At 36.2% G+C, this 20,193-nt stretch overlaps 1 protein-coding gene across 7 annotated transcripts in view; it reads left to right on the plus strand.

The window, feature by feature from the left end:
* The window catches only part of LOC105319496 (FERM, ARHGEF and pleckstrin domain-containing protein 2), a 60,422-nt gene that overhangs the window by 19,312 nt on the left and 20,917 nt on the right, over positions 1–20,193 (plus strand). For 4 of the 7 annotated variants that reach the window (XM_066070135.1, XM_066070136.1, XM_066070140.1 and 1 more), the window contains 7 exons: positions 550–676; positions 1,331–1,418; positions 1,801–1,971; positions 3,406–3,566; positions 6,084–6,158; positions 6,991–7,005; positions 8,736–9,034. In XM_066070135.1, the coding sequence (XP_065926207.1) occupies positions 550–676; positions 1,331–1,418; positions 1,801–1,971; positions 3,406–3,566; positions 6,084–6,158; positions 6,991–7,005; positions 8,736–9,034 (936 nt within the window). The other 3 variants (XM_066070138.1, XM_034473660.2, XM_066070137.1) reach the window with 3 other exon arrangements.

Here is a 20,193-nt window from a genome sequence, read left to right on the forward strand (position 1 = left end):
TCCTACATAGCACAAGGTCAGTCTGATAGCCTCCTACATAGCACAAGGTCAGTCTGATAGCCTCTTACATAGCACAAGGTCAGTCTGATAGCCTCTTACATAGCACAAGGTCAGTCTGATAGCCTCCTACATAGCACAAGGTCAGTCTGATAGCCTCTTACATAGCACAAGGTCAGTCTGATAGTCTCTTACATAGCACAAGGTCAAGTAAACCCCGCCCTAAACCCCTTGATAATGTTATTTCTCTGAAAAAAATGTTTTCTTGTTCAATGTTTTAAAGCACATTGAGTAGCTGCTAAATTTTTTCTTTCTTTTTTTTTGGGGGGGGGGGTAATGGTATTGTCTCTTATATTCTTATATTTCATGTAAGATGCATTTTATGTTTACCTTGATAACAAATTTATGTAGTATAACATGTCTAAAATGAAATGTGGGCAATTCATGTCTATCATTGCAGGCAGTTCTTTGATTCTATAACATCATGTCAGTAGCTTTTTTCCCTAGATCTAGTGTTTTGATGTTTATCCCTGTTTATTTCTGTGTTGACAGCTGAGATAGGAGACTTCATCATTGAGGAGTATCACGACCACTCCTATCTGTCCATGCTGGGGCCGTTTGTACCGAACCAGACGGAGGAAATGCTGAAGAAAGTGGCGGAGTACCACAAACAGCACATGTATAAACCATTGTCTAACTCATCTCAGTATTAAGCTTTGTACCTAAAGTCAGGAAACATTTGCAAAGATTTAAGGAATAAGGAATCATTCTTTGAGTATTATGAGGTGATAATTTCGGCAAGGGTTTGATCAAATCTAGTAAAGCATGAAGGGCTTTATGATAGATTTGATCACGCCTCGACCGAAATTATCACCTCATAATATTCAAAGAATGATTCCTTATTACTTATATTTATATAATTTTAAGCCATTGTACGATAAAATATTTAAATATAAATAAGCAAACCCCGCTGGCGCCCCAATTATACGTCATTTGAAGTTATCATGGGTTTTATAGTACAAAATCGATACGTAGTATTATCAAAGGCAAAGACACTGGAAAATGTAAATATTATTATTTACATGCAAATCTTTATAAATTTATTAATGTTCTATAAGCATGCCTTGATAAAATTATATTATAAGGAGGAATTATTAATTTAAATTCTAAAATTTAAAATTTAAATTATACTATTATAAATTATAAGGAGAGTAAAATTGAAGGATTTCTGTCTTATTTTAATGTAGTTTATGTTGTTAAGAGAACCTGTATTGTTCAAATTCAATGTCATGTATTAAGGAAAAATTAATTTGATTGATTTGTTGTGTTGTAGAGGGGAAAGTCCGGCCGAGGCAGAGGCCGGGTTACTGGACACGGCCAGGAAAGTGGAAACTTACGGAATGAAGCTCTGTCCAGCCAGGGTAAGTGTAGGCATCCCTAATCACATGCCTCAGTCACGCTCCCTAATCACACCATGGTTAATGCCTCAGTCACCCTCCCAAATCACTCTGGAAGAAATCCGCTAAATATCAGGTTACCTGGACAATTTGTGGACAATAGCTGAAGATGTTTTAAAGCATTGAAACAAAACATCATAATTTCAATTGCTTCACAGTAAAGCAAAACTTCCTAAATTATCCTTCATATTGATGTCGAATTCTACCAAGATTGCAAATTGGAACCATTATTTTTTCAACACTTGTGTCAATTTTCTAATCCCTTCTAATCTTATTGTAATGATTTTAAGCTCGCCCATAGCTATATATTATAAATGATATACTGAGTTCGTTTTTTTCTGGACAGGATCATGAGGGAGTGATTTTAAGCCTGGCGGTGGCTCACCTGGGCATCTTAGTCTTTCAACAGTACACTCGAATCAACACATTCTCATGGGCAAAGATCCGCAAACTTAGTTTTAAGCGGAAACGTTTCCTCATCAAACTTCATCCAGAAACATACGTCAGTGGACAGAAGGTGAGTCGGGATTCCTCCAGGGGCGCGGCATTACTGATTTTATAAAGACAAAACTCAATAAACGTCCACGGACAAGAGCTAGATACTGTGGTTTCATCTGTATTCATTGAACATCAGTTTTGAAGGATTTTGTTCTTACGCCTTACGAGGTAAAACCAATGGTGTAACAATCTTCAGATTAGTGAAGTTGAGTAAATCCCTAAAAATTGATGTCCATGAATATGAATGAGAGCTGTGTGAATATGAATGCATCGCTGCATTGCTCAGACTACATTCTTGTTCATCGAAAATACACAGCGACATTGTATGAATGCTTCGCTGCATTGCTCAGACTACATTCTTATTCATCAAAAATACACAGCGACATTGTATGAATGCATCGCTGCATTGCTCAGACTACATTCTTGTTCATCGAAAATACACAGCGACATTGTATGAATGCATCGCTGCATTGCTCAGACTACATTCTTGTTCATCGAAAATACACAGCGACATTGTATGAATGCATCGCTGCATTGCTCAGACTACATTCTTATTCATCAAAAATACACAGCGACATTGTATGAATGCATCGCTGCATTGCTCAGACTACATTCTTATTCATCGAAAATACACAGCGACATTGTATGAATGCATCGCTGCATTGCTCAGACTACATTCTTGTTCATCAAAAATACACAGAGACATTGCATGAATGCATCGCTGCATTGCTCAGACTACATTCTTGTTCATCGAAAATACACAGCGACATTGTATGAATGCATTGCTGCATTGCTCAGACTACATTCTTATTCATCAAAAATACACAGAAACACTGTATAAGCTTTTCCATTAACAACTGTTCTATTATTGATCTCCTTTGCTAATGATATTAAGTGTTTGTAAATAAAGGAATTGTAAAAATGACAAAGGTAATCAAATAATCATATAAGAAAAATGTTGCATTTTTAAGAAAGAAAAATTTCAATTTTTCACATTTGCTCTTTGTTAGAAAGAAAAAAAACTGACTTGGTAATAAAAACTATGTTTTGTAAAGAGCAAATTGATTGGTTGAAAAATTTTTAGATGATGCATTATGGGTTGACTAAGTCCTTTGTGATTCATGTCATATATGTGTCAATCTGCTGAATATTATATTTTGATTTTATCTGATTTTTTGCAAATGAAACAGAAATATTTAACAGGAAATTTAAAGACAAATTCATTAGATTGCTACGTGTTCTATTTGAGTATTATCTGAGTTGGAAGATTTACAGTATTACTGTATAAACTTTCATGTCAGTTAGTAGTTTGGGATTTTTCTGTCAGGGTTATGAAAAAGACATAATAGAGTTCTTGGTTGACAGTAGCGACTGCTGTAAGAACTCTGCTGTATTTACAGTATTATATTGTTTCCTATATTCGTTACTTAGTTGTTTGTGATTTCTCCCTCAGGGTTATTACAAGGACACGGTGGAGTTCTTCTTTGACAGCCGCGACTGCTGTAAGAACTTCTGGAAGAAGTGTCTGGAACACCACGCATTCTTTCGCTGCCATAGAATCAAACCAGTGCCAAGAAACAAGACCCGATTGGTCAGCCACGGATCCTCATTCAGGTATATCCGACGGTCACACTTCACTGCACACACAGTGTCTTTAAAAAATTAAACATTTATCAGAAAAATCAATTTACCAATTACCATATATCCGTTTTTTTTCGCATGTCACAAAATTTGCGAAAATGGAGAAAATATGTAACATTTTTAATTTGCTCAGTAATTTTTTGCAATTTAAACAGTTTTTATAGAAAATGATACAGGATACAATTTCTGCGTATTCGATTATTTGATTATTAAATGATTTAAAAGAGATCGCAAATAAAGCGAAAATTAGATCATCGGGAAATTTACCGGATATACAGTATTCCTTCTTTGTTAAGAGGGCTGGAGTCCCGTCTAGTTTAGACGATATTGATCTCCTTAATACAAAAACTCTGTATGAAGATAAAAAGAAAAATATTCAAATTTGACTCTAAAATATTTGGAATTTTTCTTTACTCGATATAAGCTGATTGTGAAAGAAACTATCTCAGTGTAAATCTTTAGGTAAATCTGATGGTCAATTTATTGACCACACAGCCTCCTTAGGAAACTGATAGTAGAAGATGCACCAGTAAAAGAAAGTGTAAAGTCAGAATTGTTAATTCTTTAAAAGTCAGTTCTCATTAATTATCTAGTCAAATAGTGGTGGATATATTTTAAAGTCAGGAAATGATAAAAATTCATATCCGATGGCAAATTATTGGGAATAAATTTGTTCAGGCCATTAAGCTGTTTAGCGACACAGAATCAGTACAAAATGGATCTTGGCTTGTTCTGCGAGAACTGAGCTCGTAAAACGTCCATTAGGAGCGAGATATTAAATCTTGGAATGATTGTTTGATGAGAAAGAAGGATGTGTAAATCACGGAATAATGGAGCTACGAAGGGAAGGACTCTCTTACCATTTCTGTATCCTGTCTGTTTTATCTCCAACCATTGTGTTTCCCAGGAGTTTTTTTTTTCTTTTTTTCTTCATAGTTAGCCTGATTAAGTACCAAAAACTGGGCTCTCACATGAACCTGCAAAATAGATAGAAGCAAAAAAATGTTGTATGCAAGTGCAACTTTTTTTGCACATTACACTGCCTGATATCTGAATTGTTGCCAACACATTTAATTTTTTTTCAGTTCAGCTGATCATCAAAGTCAATATTCATAGTTCTGGCCTTTTTATCGAATGATGTGGTTTTGTAATTCAGCAAGATAATTAAATAAATAAGATATGTTTATCCCTGTGAATTTTGGTCTATGTTAAATCTTGTTGCCAAAGCCACCATCAGCCATGAGTCTGTTTGATTCAGTTAAACAGTTTACAATAGAGTTCCTTGTCGTTGTGCTAAGGGGCCACTAGAACATTTAGCCTGGGAGATGTTGGAGAGAGATAGCACCAAGCATTGTTAAAATGTCAATGGCTCTACTTCAGAATTCATCCAGGAAATCTAATTTTTACTGAGCATGCAAATGCCCTCCATAGAGTTTGATTAACACACAGATAATTTGCCTCTTTGATGCGTCTTTTATGCTCGTCGTCATGAATCCTGATTTGATTATGAGGAGTTGGTGGGCTGTGATCCTCGCGTATTGATCTGGGGGGTGATGCCTGGTGCACAAGCTGCAGCTAGGAGGAATAGGGAAATGCATTGGCTTATGGGAATATTCAAAAAGATTTGCACTCCAAACTGCTTGACAATTGACTTTTAAAATTGAATTTCTGCTTCAGATAATTCTTGAGAGAATTTATAGAAAAAATAAGAGAGCCGATATTACTTTCATCTTACATTAAAAATTGTCAGTTCTTCGAAAAAAAGTGTTGACCAATTTGGTTACATGTGAAATCATGGTGGTAAAATTTTAGCATGGGGGTTTGGTAATGATTTTAAAGTAGTTTGACATTTTCACCTAAATTTTTTGTATTTCAAAGAGTATTGATCTGTACTTTTTTGGAAGTACTTATAACTTCAGTATAAGAATTGGTATTTGCATGTTTAGATTAAGGAGGCTGGGAGGTCAACAAACTAACCATCAGATCTACCTTAATTCTTAAGATACTGTATGATTTATGTAGCTGTAAACTATTATTTAGTAAAGAAACAATCTATATGTTTTACCATATACATTTGGGCATGTTCCAATATTTTATGTAGAGCTCTTCTTTTTAAGGAGATCAATACAGTCTAAAAATGGCCACGACCTTTGAGCCCTCTCTAGGCCATGTATTTGTTAGAACATAGGTAGAACAGTGTACATGTAATTAAGTGGTGACATAAAGTACTATGTTAAGATTTAATAACTTTTATCTACTGGATCTCAAATGACTTGCGATAGTCATAAAAACAATGGTCATGATAACAAGTTACGCGTTCTTCATGACGCCAAATATCCTACAGTCCTTGTAATAGCAATGCATAAGAATTCTTTATAATACAATTTCAAAAATTTATTAAAAGGGCGATATCCTCTGCATTCTGTTGCAAACATAAAATAATGAATGTTTATGAAGTAACTTGACTTTGATATGCTGATATATTTACAGATACAGTGGGCGGACACAGAAACAGCTGATGAGTTACGTCCGAGAAAACCCCGTAGTCACCCCGCAATTCCAAAGGTAAATACGGCAGACATCACGGCTCCAGCCATTTCTATTTAAAGTCTAAGCTTTTGAATCTTCACATCAATGTCAGGAGTTGTCTCTTTTTGTTTTAATCTAATTGCTACTCACATGCATTTTGAGTTGATTGCGCGGCTAGGATAAATGAGTGGCCACACTGCTTTACACACTGTAGACCATTGCGTACCCCACTGATATCTGATGTGTACCCCAAGATATGGGACCATTGCGTGCCCCAATGATATCTGATATATGGGTAGTGTAGTCCTAACATTAGTTACAAGTCAAAAGGTCAAGGTCATAAAGTTAAGAATAATTCTACTTCAAGTGGGCATAATATTTCATTCTCATTGTAAATGATAACACATTTTGTCAGAATTGGCTCATTTGTTAGACATATTTGTTGGACATAAAAGATCTGACACCAGTACCAACACCTCCCTGGGGGACCCTGGGTTGACCCTGGTTGAATTATAGTCTAGATAAGAGCTAGTGTAAAAAGCATGTGTTGGACTGAGTGTTTATCAAACTATGAAGTATTATTATCATTATTGATGATACAACTTTTAATTCAATAAAAGTAATTTCACCCTACTTCTATTCATAAGGTCAGAGTTTTTGGTTACACGAAATAATAGTCTAGATACTTGCAAGAGCAAAGGTGTGGTATTACAGAATGGAATGTTGAAAGGAGTTTTGAATCAATATCTTAAGAACGTCATTTCTAAGGAACTGAGTTAGGTTTATTGAATGTTTGTATAAATATTGGTTTGTTAATAATGAAGCAGTATTGAGTGGTTATTTCTTCTTTTTTTTAATTAAATGTCAGAAAGTTAAACAGAAAGTAAGTTTGTATTGTTGTAAACTTTTGTTAGATATCAGTGATGTATATTGATATCTCTAGACAACTCTGTTGGATATCGTATGGATTTGTCTTCTGTTGCATTAATTTGATGAGATATCTGCATATTAGTGTCTTGTGTCCCATGCATTTTGAATTGGTTTGTTCTTTGCTTTTATTCCTCACTGGAATGCCTTTCTATCATTTTATTTCCAATTTATTTGATGTTTTGTTGCATGGCTACAGAACAGTTAAGATTTTCTTAGAAATATCCATGGAGTTTCTCCATTTTAACCAACTTTCTAGATTTAAAATATTGTTTGCATCATCTAGACAATTTGCATGTTTTCAAAAGTGAGTGGATTCAATATTGTAGGAGGTGGGATGGGGGATTACATACTGATTCGTTAATCCAAACTACTGATTCGTTAATCCAAACTAAATGTAAAGTTTTTAGCAGTCTGTTATTTTCTACAACCGTACAGGATTCTCTTGTCGCTGTATTACATCTGTTATATTCAGAGATGAAAAAAACAAATACTCCAAAAAAGTGCTCACTTAGGCCACATAAAATCAATATTTAGATTCTCATCCTGATTTGCAAATAATATAGGGGGCTGGGCAGATTTTATTTATTATTTTTGTATTTTTTAAAGCCCCTGTCTTCACCGTTCATGTTCTAGAAATAACAACAGCTGTATTCTTCTGAATTGTCATTGCTAATATGAGTAAACATACCCACTAGTAATATTTTAATTCCATTTTATTTTGACTTAACTGATGATGCATGAAGACAATTGTATCCTTATGATAAAACATGACTGGAATCAAACTGTAATGCACATGTTTGCAGGCAGCCAATAAAATGTTTTGACATTTTTGTATACCGAGCCCAATTTTTTTCCTGAAATTTTTTTTCCACACAATTTTTTTTCCAAAATAAAATAAAATGCATTGGGGCGGGCCATTTTCAGAGGCGTGGGCGGGGATGAGAATCTAAATCTAAAAATTAATTTTTTTTGGCCTTAGATATTTACTGGAATACTGACTAACATTGTAGCATTTCTTTGCAAAATGATATACTTGGGAAATATAAGTTTTATGTGATATTTCTTTGTGTCTGATTCAAGAGTTTGAATAATTATCAATATAGAATGAGGAAATATGCCTGCTGATAGGACTTGATTCTGCTGCTTTTTTTTTTTTGCTGATAATTGCTGTAGTTGCATTGATTCACTGTTTGTAAAGCTTGTTGTTAAAGTTGATCAAATACTTTGAGATTGTGCTAAAAGTAGTCTAACTGTTTTAAAACCCTTTTGGCTATGAGACTAATAGACAAGTTTTACTCAAAGCTATAGCAGTTACTTTGTACAAATTGAATTCTGTTGCAGATCTTACATGTATATTGATATGTTTCTTACAGAAGTCATTATTATGTCTTTGCTATAGAACACATTGTAAAAGTATCATCCATGATAGATTTCTTGTCTTTGTTGTCTTTGCTATAGAACACATTGTAAAAGTATCATCCATGATAGATTTCTTGTCTTTGTTGTCTTTGCTATAGAACACATTGTAAAAGTATCATCCATGATAGATTTCTTGTCTTTCTTGTCTTTGCTATAGAACACATTGTAAAAGTATCATCCATGATAGATGTCTTGTCTTTCATGTCTTTGCTGTAGAACACATTGTAAAAGTTTGATCCATGGATTTTCTTTTCTCTGTTGTAGATCGGTGAGTGGTAGGATCTCGTCAAGCCGCAGCACCAGTGTCACCCCAAAGATCACAGCTAAATCCGTTATCCACACCACACCGGACACCACCAACAGCATGGGGTCTCGCGGCTCTCACACCGCAGGGTCCGATAGGGTGGTATCTCCCACCAGGAGTGACCACAACGACTCCCACAGCCTGGACAGCTCCCTGTCAGGAAGTAGGTCACTCCACTCCCCCAGGCTGGACGGGGGTCACCGTGAGGGAACGCCCGGGGTGGACGATTACCAGGAAAATGAAGACGAGGCTGTCAGAGGTGCCCGTTTACTTGTTACTAATGCTGAATGTTTAGGTACTAATTCTCATGTATCGTCAGCCAATCAAAATGTACATGACAATGGTAACTTGGCATCTGTTGATGCCAATATTTCAGGTGGTGGCGGTGGTGTCAATGGTGGTGGGTCTGATGTTGTATGTACTAACGGTGGGGCAGTTACTGTCAATAACTCAGATAAGTCTGTTGGGGGGAAATCGGGGGATACTTCTCCATCTCATGATAATACAGGGGTCGTTACTCACTTAAAGGACAGCAGGAGAGTCATGTTCGCAGAGGACACAAAGTCATCATCATCATCATCATCATCGTCGTCCGATTTTCCCACAGAACAGAAACAGATAACGAGTCAAGCGGGGAAGTTTATGATCACGTTAAAAGAGGAGATCCCCGCGGGAACGTGTATTACGGTCAGCATGGAGATGTCGCCCGTGAAGGAAGTACCAGACTCCATGGAGGAGAGTGAAAACAGTGTGAACGGTGATAGGACGGACCATTGTGTTGTTCGTGCAAACTCTGAAGTTCAGGAGTTGGTTGATTTATATGAACCATCAGCAGCGTCAGGAAGTGTTGAGACAGGGTCCACGATGGAGACTTCGCCCCATGGAGCGTCCCCTGAAGCAGAGAAGAGTGAAATTAGCAGTCCCGATGATCTCATCGAAGACATTCCCTACTACCTAGAGCGACGGCTGTACGATAACGGCGTGGCTGACAAACAGGAAGTCAAGAGTCCGCCATTCGTAAGGAGGGGGAGGAGTTCCACGAAGAGAAGACCCGCCAACATGCAGATTGAGCATGTGAAGGTGTACGAGGGAGGCAGTCAGTCACGGAACGAGTCCCCGGCCTCAGGAAGGTCCCTATCTAGGGACAAGGAAACTAGTAAGAGCATGTCCCCTGTGGGTCGGTCGGTGATGAGTAGGTCCCCTTCCACGGGACACAGGTACACCAGTAAATCGTCCCTAGAGAGGTCCCCTTCTTGTAACAGGAAGGTGGAGATTGTCAACGTCCACAAACTTCCCCCGCGGGACAGCTACTCCTCTGTGGATGATACGACTAGCCCCACTATAGAGAAGGACGTGTTTAGACATATACAGAACAGGGGGATACTGGGGAAGAGTCTGTCCTTCAGGGGGGAGAGGGAGGTCAGGACCAGGACTCCAAACCTCAACAAGAGCTCCTCATTCCACGGGGAAAAAGACCTCAAGATGAAAATCCCCAACGGAGGGGCAACCTTTATTGATGAACTTCACCAGAAAATGAGTGAGATTGGAGACCAGAAAGCAGATAAAAGTAAGCTTGAAACGAATACTTGTGAAAGTGAGAAGATGAAGACAGAGAAAGGTGAAGGGTCGTCATCAGTGGGCAATAATAATGGAGGACAGGTGCCAGACTCAGGCACTGTGGAGAGGCAGAGTGTTGGTGATTTGTGTGGGGAGAGTTCTGTGGGTCTGAAGCTGACCGACAGTGTGAGTCTGTGTGGGTCAGGCAGTGTGAGTCAGGGGATGGACCTACCCTCACAAGCAGCAGCTTACCTGATTCTGAACAAGGACCCTCCGGCCAGGAAACCAAAACTCAAGAACATCACTTTTTCCACATTTAAACCAATGGACGACACTACAGCACCCGGCTGTCGCCCCAACAGTGTTGTTGATTCAGAAACTGATGCCAAAAGTGACTATGGTTCACTTCCCTCAGCAAAACATGCAGACAGCAAGAAGCCCCTGCAGATCCCTGTACAGCCAGAGGCCATGTTATTTAACCCTACAAACACAAAGGTTGTGCCTGCTGAAGTAGAGGGCAAAAAGATGGACAGGTTTTACGGTCCTCTGAGACCCAGGAAAGTGAGCTTCCACAGAGAGAGAGGCTACAAATACAGCTTTGAGAGTGTGAATGATCCCCCGGCCTTCGCTCTGGCTGAGCCCATTGAGGATATCTGTCTAATTGACACCACTGACAGAGGTCCCTCAAAGTCCCCTTCAACGGACGTTCTTGACATCCTTGAAGGGCTGGAGGATGCTGAGTTAGTGGAATCTGACACTTCCGAGTCGTGTACCTCATCCCTGGACTCGGACGGTCCCAGCGATCACTCCAGCAGTGATGAGGAAAGCCACAAACATGACGAGTTCCTCATATTTGCCAAGAGTTTGGCTGACTCGGGGAAAGAGACCACCAAAGACTCTGGGGTGGGGGTGGATGAGGGACCGGTCAGATCTCTGTCCCAGGACGACCCGGCCTCAGACGGCAAGAGGGGGACCAAGAAACCGTCGCAGGAGAAAGCAGATGAGAGGGAGCCCCCCAACAGGAGAACCCTGGTGCGTCAGTCCCCTACGGACTCCAGCCTTAGCTCCATTGAGTCGGACAGTGACCCTGACCTCAGCTGTAAGAGACACAGCCTTGACCCCTTGGACGACCTTGAGAATCCTAGTATTGCAGAGGTCAACACCTCATTCAGTGATTCCTCCTCCGATGGGGAGAGGGAGGAGGAACAGAAGACTGGGGGAGGGTTTGTTATCCCGACCTTGACCTTTAGCCTCCCTTCAAGCCCTGATGCTTCGTCCGGAAGTCCCAAAGAAAACCAAGACAACGAATTTGGATCGACGTTTTGTTGATGCTACCAGTAACTAGCTCCCTCATAATGGTGTATAGTGCTTTATAGTGCGGGTCTGTTGTTGATCGAGGAGATAGAAACTTTTATTCATATGTCTCAGTATTTCATACTCAGTATATATATCGAAAATTTTTTTTTTTGAAAGATGAATCTGATACTCAGATATAAGATGGTAGTTTAAGCATTCATCAAATCCTAAAATATTTAACATTAATCCAACATTGATAAAAAGCCGTCGTTAAGGCTTAACTTCTAATTCATTATACAATTTTTTGCATTCAAAATGCTCTTATCATGTGATGCAGCTGATGTTGAAAGAGTCAGGCTTTGAAAATGGAGGAAGTAATATATGTAGACAAGGTAAACAAAGCGCAATGTAAATAATGATTTAGAAATTTTAGTTTACATTTAATTTAAGAAAATACATGCCATTTACAAACCATTCACAAAAGTATGAATAGAAGGTTTGTTAAATTGATAATTTACAAGAGTATAAAGACAGGTACTTAATAAGTTACATAGAAAATACATGACAGCAAATACCGCTTGGGTAATTAATATGCATTCTTAATGGTTTTTCACATATATGATCATATTAATCCAGAACCACAGTTTTCTTCACGTGATTTCATTGTTTGCTGAATTTGAACCAGGCTGGCGCTAAAACTACTCACTAAGGCCCTCACTTCTTTAAAGGTGTTTTATGAGCTCTAGAAGCAGATGCACGATGTGACAAATGAAACCGTTTCTTGAAATTGTTAAACCATCCTTTGCTACATTTAAAGTTGCTGCCTTTTGAGATTTCGGCTGCGCGAGATTTAAACCAGCAAGACTTGGCTTCCAGACCCTGCTTTCTTATTTCTGTAAATTCCTCATGAATTTGTTTTTCCAACTCGGGGAAGAATGATTTTCGTCCAGAGCCGTGTGATTTGGCACCCTTTGGCGAATGTTTAAGTTTAATTTCGGACTTTAACCAGCGGCGAACATTGCTGTCGTCGAGGTTAAAGTGTCTGGCCGTATCAGATATCCTGGTCTTAGTGTTACCTTCACGAGCCTCTCGGTAGTGCTCAACCACTCGCAGCTTAAACTCACGGGTGTAACTTTTCCGAGGAATTTTTGAATGGGTGCTGGTGTCCATTTTGATCACCGTTTAACAACTGACTGTAAATTCTCTTGTAGTGTGATTCCTGTCGCGTCGTGTGTACCTGTCTTTATACCCAGGTAATCTGTTCTATAGAAGCTAGGCTGAATTTTTAATTATGAATTCTTCTAATAATTCCGACAGATTAAAAAAAAAAAACTCTATCATAGAAGAATCCGACTTGAGAGTAAGCCGGTCTTAAGAATAAGCCCCCTTATTACGAGTGTAATTTAAAAATAATCCACTGCAGCTTATTTTCAAGACTTCAGGGTAGTTGCTACTTTAAGTACTCTATTTTTTTATTCACTCATTTCATTTTTATTGTTGGGTATTGTTAATGCTTTCAAATTGAGTTCCGTCACCATGAGTTGGTCAGAAACAAAAATCTAGGTTACATTCATTGATTCATTTGCAAGGTCTTCCATTAGATTCCTTCAGAGATATGAAAGGGATGTAAGGAAAGTGCTAAAAAATCATATATGTATAGAAATGTGTAGGCATAGCTGTTTTTAGCTATGTAAAAATAGTATGTATTATGAATGTAATTCAATTTCATTGGGCCTAATTAATGGTTTGGTCACTTAGACCTTGCTCAGAAAATACATGTACACTATTTATATAATAGCATAATGCTCAGCGTACTGTAGATTCCTAATTAACTAATCGGCATTAATATCCGCATCAAGTCGCAGGAAGCACATCTCACATATTTTTTAATCTCGCTTTTATTTTTTTGGACAGATGTAAACTAAATGAAATGTGATAAAAGTTTGGCATTCTAGATTATATATTCTCAAGATCTGATGCAAAATGGTTGAATCGCAGAATTAAGTACTCACGTAAAATAAGGAATCTACAGATTACATTTACACGACTCAGTATTGGAAGGATAGAAATCTCAAAGCAAGTGCTCACTACATAAAAGAGATTCGTTTACATTATGGTATTATTTATTTATTTATTCATTATTTATTTTTTGCTACAGTGTTATAGTTTTATCACCATATTTTTGTGTGACGTTTTACGAAGTTTTATTTCTTTAGTTCCTAGCTGTGATACGTTTATGTGCCAGTTTTACAACGTGGTTTGTGATTGGTTGAGTTTGGTTTCTGTTGGTGATATTTGTTGTTGTTGCTATTGCATCAGTTTAAAACTCAACCATTAATTTATACCAATTTTTATCAGCATCATTTACCAGCAATTGCTCAGTCTATAGGAATAGAGATGTTAGCAAGTATTATCTTTTTTTTTTTTTTTTGCTACAGAATATTTTTGTAGCAATGGCCGTAGAATTCATAGTTATGATATTTACAAGTGATCAAACCATATGTTCTAAACCCTGTATCTTCAAACGTCTTTATGTTAACTAAGCAGAAACCATAACCTGCCCCAGAGCTTAAACTCTATACTGAAGGGATGTCATTCAGTGGAAGTTTTATTGTAGAAAAATAGATGGTGATGAACCCCTTTAATTGAATTGTAATTGCCTGGAGATTTTCCAGTGTAATCTTATGAGCTCTTCCCCATGCACTTGGCTTATTGATTAAGTTTTTAAAACTTAAATTAGAATGCATGTATGGATTTCTCGTTTACAGTTCAGTAGGGTGGTTTAATTACACAGACTTTTTGCTATGCATGATGAGACATTTGACAAGTGGATGCACCAGAAGCATTAGTGTTTGTTGTTCAGCTATTAGTACAAATACAGGTAGTACATGTACTGCCTTGAGTTGATGCGTTTTGAAGCAAGTTGTATTCAGCATGCTATTCAGCATGGCATGATAATGGAGTCTGACTGACAAATAACAGAGATGGTGAGATAAGTAAGTGATAAAGGAATGCTTCTTGTTTATCAAATACACATTACCTAAAGAGCAACCTCATTCTTGATTTATACATTTAATAGAGAGGAAAAAAACCCTGCAGAAAGTCAAAGACTTTTATTCACAATTTATCAACAACAGGTGAAGAATGAAAATACGGTTACACCCCCAACCACCAACTAAAAAAGTTTATTGCCCCTTCCCCATCTTATAGATGAATAAAAAAATAAGTAGGTATTTGATACCTGCAGTACAGCTTGCAGAGTGGTCAACTTTTTAGTTGGATTAAGATCTGTGTTAAGTTTGGACTGCATTGCTCATGTTAAAACTTTTTTTCTTGTTTTACAAGAATTATTCCATTGCTTTCTGTAGATTTACATTTGTTTTGCTAGTATCAAGTAGATTGAAATGATTTGAAATGCACTGTTGTCGATGAATTACTTTTTCTTCTGTAGAGTTTAGTTTATCTCAGTTTCGCTTATATTTTTTTATTTGATACTCAAACTCGGCTAGGGAACCATATCTATATTATCGTAGGCAAAAGAGGGGGAAAAAATGTTTTTAGAATGGATGACATTTTGACCAAGGACTTCAAAGAGACTTATTACATAAAATATTTATTGTGTATGATGCATGGCAGTAAAACACTGGCGTCCACACATTATGGCATCAACTATTGATTTAGTAATGCAACAATAAGAGATTGATTAGTCCTATAGGAAATATTTTTCTGTCCTTATTTTATCTATTCAGTTTTTGGCTGCGTGAAGATCACAAGTGATTCTGTTTATTGTCAGATAGTAATGGCTGGTTACAACACTGTACACAGAACAAAAAAATATTAATATAAAAAAACGAGAGAAATAAAAACATCTGATGTAAAAAGGGTGAATTTGGTGCAAATTGGATTATGGATTTTTTTTAGTAGATTAGAGGAAAAAAATGTATCATAAAGGAAGACCAAATTTTTCATTTGAAATTTTTTAGATTAGAAATTACATGTTATAAAAGGGTTTTAAAAATGTAAAGATTCTAAAACTGAAAATTGTTTGACATAAAAAGGGGGAAATTGGTGCAAAATGGATTTTGGGTTGTTAGCAAAATAAAGGGAAAACAGTGTGTCAAGTATGTAATGACTAAATTTTCCATTTGAAATAATTTGTATAGGGATTTTTAAAAAATGGTAGGCCAAATCATTGAATAAAATAACTTTGCTAGCATTTTTAGTAACTTGATTCAGGCATGAAGATGACAAAATAACTCAATATAAGGTTCTAATAGATACATAGACCAAATCCTTTAAAATGACTACATGTATCAAAAATGCTAAAAAACCCCAGTTAAGGTGGTATGAGACATCTGTCAATATTAATGTGAATTAAAGTACATTATAATCATAATACTTTCACAGGTTTTGAATTTTCAAATTTTATAACAGTTATCCAAAAAAACTTTTAAAAATTATTTGGAAAGGTAAAAATTTTAAAATCTCAAGCGGGATTTGAACTCATGACTTACAGATTCGTTAAGTGAACCCTTTGACCCACTGCGCTATGCTGTTAGGTGACAATTTTGGAAAAGAAACTATAGATAAAATTACACTTGATTTTATTGTTTATTTTGATAAATAGTATCATAATGTCACAGCATGGAAGTGTCCCATACCACCTTAAGTCTACAGGGTTTGGAGAGAGGGTTATTAGCTAAGGAACATTACTCGGATACTTTTCAATTTCGTGATTAACTTTTTGTCTAGAGAGAAAACCTAGCAATCAGATTTTTATTTATTTCTTTTTTTTTATGATGATTTTTTCAATTTTTATTTTTTTATGATTATTTTTTCTGTTTTTATTTTATATTTAAAATGTGATATAAGCCCAACAGAATATATACACGAGGTTAGGGAATTTTAAAAGCCTTGATTCTTCATGTGTGTAAATCAGGGAGGCTTTGAAAGAAGGGATGGTTGGCATTGTCATTGCATTTTGCTCTTGTTTCTGACTTTGTAGTCTAACATTGTGTGAAACAAACTCTTTATTGTGTGTTATTATAAATCAGTTTGTGTTTTAAGCTAGTCTGTAGCTTTATAGAATGAACTAGCTGCAATAATGTAGCCCTCTCCGATTTTTTATATCTGATGTTTACTGGAGAGGGCTACAATTCCACAGGATCTCCGTAATGGTGCAAAATTAATTTTTTAATGCGGCTGACTCCGGTCTGAAAAGATCGATTTTATATTTGACTTCCTTTAGATAAAATGATTTTTTAATTCAGGCAGAACAAATTAACCGTATATAAATCAAAACCAGATAAAACACATAAGCATGTTTACCAGTCGTCTTTTTCAGCAGCCATGACAGTTCTCGCGTGATTTTATGGGATGTACGCTTTGAGTTTTGATGGGCTTGATAACGTGAATGTCAGTGTAAATAATCGTTCTTACTTGGTTATATCACTAAAACATCATTTAAGGAAATGGTATATAATGGAAAATTCATATTTACCGCGTTAATTATGTTTAAAATAGGGGAATTCCTATATTCAGTTCAAGATCCGCTCCTGAATTCTCATTGGCTGTCCCAAAATAAAACCGGTCAAGGTCAGTAAACATGGCGGACAAATTTAACTTTCGTTGTTGACATACACGAAAAATAACCGATATATGGACTTTACTTGATATTTTTGGATTAATTTATGCCATAGACATTAACGATGTTTGAGTTCAGGTAAGAAATGCAAATGTTATTGTCATTTATGTACGATTTGAGACGAAATCGTTGCGGGAGTGAATCACTCCCGCACTTGCACCATTACGGAGATCCTATGGAGTTGTAGCCCTCTCCCAAAAAAAAAAAAAAAAATCGGGAGAGGGCTACATTATTGCAGCCTCTCCCAAAAAAAAAAAAAAAAATCGGGAGAGGGCTACATTATTGCAGCTAAGAATGAACCAATTTGTATGATATTGTCAGGCTACAGTTTCTAATTGTCCCAGTTTATAAATATTGTCCAATATTTTTATGTAAATTTTCTAATTTATATTTTCATGATTATATTGCAAAATGGATTTTTTCTTTGGTCGTAAATTGATGAACTCTATGAAGTAACTAGACAAAACGAGGGGGTTAAATGCTGAGAAAAGACACCAAATGAATACATGTTTTCAACTTCACAAGACCTCCGTGAGCATTTGCTGTGTGGTAAAAGTGCTTATTATGCAAAGATAGAACCTGTTTTATACGTTTCTATATCACACTATACATTTTTATATAACATTAAGGTACAATATCCAATTGTAAAGAGGGGTAACTCCAATGAAATTTACTTTAAATTTGTTTTCATTATTATTTCAATAGTTACATTCAATCAATGACACTCAAGAGCTAACGAAGTTAAAGCTGTTATGTTGAACTTTTGAACTAAGTGCAATGTGAACTACAACGCTTTAACAAACAGTATTGTCAAACCCTCAATGATATATTCTATTTTTAGTTTAAGGCACTATATATTAAGTCCTTTTTTATTAGGGTATATAATTTTTTTAAAGTATTTTAAACATTAACAATTTATATCTTAGCTGACTTTCATTTAACTTAAAGAAGATGAATTTTAAAAAGAGAAAATTTTTGGAAATGGAGAAAAAAAACTTATTTTTAATATTATGCCAAAATTTCTCAATACCATGGCCATTGTATGAAAAGAACTTTGTAAATTGATAGTGATACAAATGTTTAGAATTTATTTCCCAGAAATATAATTGCGGACAGTTGAGTATGTTGAGTGTATTGATGAATTGATTGATGCAGTACCGCTCTCTGCCGATAGTGTCAGCCATTAATGTAACAGTTTTCTCTGTAGTACAGTGTCTGTGAGTGACTCTCTAGGTAGCAAGTACCTGTTACTTCAGACATCACAACTGTCAACAAGTACATACAGATAGGCCTGTCTTTGACTGGATCAAATATAATTACACGAACCATTGTTTTTATTCTTAAAGTAATTAACAATTATAGAGGAAATAAAAAATCGCTTTGCTTACTGCTGATGCACATCTGACCTTTTTTTCTCTTTTGGTGACCAGTTTGGTTTTTTTTCTAAAAGCAAACGAGAAATTGATTTTGCTAAATTTAAAACCACCATACAGAATTTTTTTCACTAAATACAGAACAGTAATTGATTTTTTTTTTTCCTCCATTTTTCATTTTGACTGATGTAGTTTATCTTCATTGATTTTTCATAGTTGAAAAAAATAAAACAATTGGCAAACATCAAGAGAGTGAGATTTGCACATAAATTGATGCATGTAGCAATCTGATTAATTGCATGTAATATTTATGAAGACACTATGTGACATATGATGTTTTCATTCTGTGAAGCAAAATTCTGATGGATTTTGTGATGGTGTTTTTTGTTTTTTTTAAGTAATTTAGTTTTGCGATGGATTTTGTAGATAAGCATGATGGGATACGACTGTTACGTAGTCGCAGTCAGCGTCCATAGATTTGTCCGTTATCTCAGCTATAGCCCCTGGCTGGTAAACTGGGGCTCATGTCATTTGAAATAAACAACCGATTCTCTTATCACAGTTAACCTATGCTGCAGTCATAACTAGGGGAAATTATTGGTAATATCCTGTGTGTCGGATTTGTTGGTCTCTAAGGCTGTGTGTAGAAATCCATTCCTATTGATCCTTGTGATAAATTCTGTTAGTGTATACTGTACTAGCTTTAAGGGAACTGATGCAATATTGTATCATTGTAAATATTTGCAATGATGTTTTTTGGAGGAAAAAGATTTGTTTTCAATCTCGATCATGTAGTCGACAATCAGAGAGAAACCCGACCCGTTGTAGACAGTTCTGTAAAATATTTTTTTTTTATGAAGGAAAGATCTGTTTTTATGTATAAATTTTGTAAATATATATCTAATTGATATTATATATAAACATTTATGTACTTTTATCACAAAGTTATATTTTCTTAAAACTAGTTATTAATTTTGTGAGCTACTTGATTTTTGTTTTTGTTGTCATCACAGTTTTTAATTTTGTCTGGAACAAGTGACTGAACATCATTGTTAATTTGAATTTGTATTTTATGATGACATCATTTTAATAAAATGAGAAATGGACTGTATTCCTGTCATATGATTACATTTACTGACATAAGCTTCCAGATGAGCCTCGCAAGCCCTCGGTAATGGCCTATTTTATGTAGTGTCTCGATTAATTTAATTGGGCAATTTTTCGAATGAAAAAAAAAATCAGAATCCCATGTTTATTGATTGCATGTCACAGCTCTGAACTGTTGTAAGTATAATAAGCACTGTGTGGCGGATGACAGGGTGTCGGGCGACGATCAACGGAAAATCTCACCTTCCTGCGACACCCACTGGTGGTGCGGTAGATACATGTAACTGTATCCTAACATTGACTCAGCCCCAGAGAGAGAAATAACAACATTATCACTGTGATATTTCACAAGATTTCTCTGTTCTGAACAGTGGCAAGCTCTGTGTCTGTGTAAAACAGATGGAGAGAGGGGAGTATGTAGAGTCGGAGAGGGTGAAAGTG

Source organism: Magallana gigas, chromosome 8 (genome assembly GCF_963853765.1).
Source record: "Magallana gigas chromosome 8, xbMagGiga1.1, whole genome shotgun sequence".
NCBI classification, from domain to species: domain Eukaryota; kingdom Metazoa; phylum Mollusca; class Bivalvia; order Ostreida; family Ostreidae; genus Magallana; species Magallana gigas.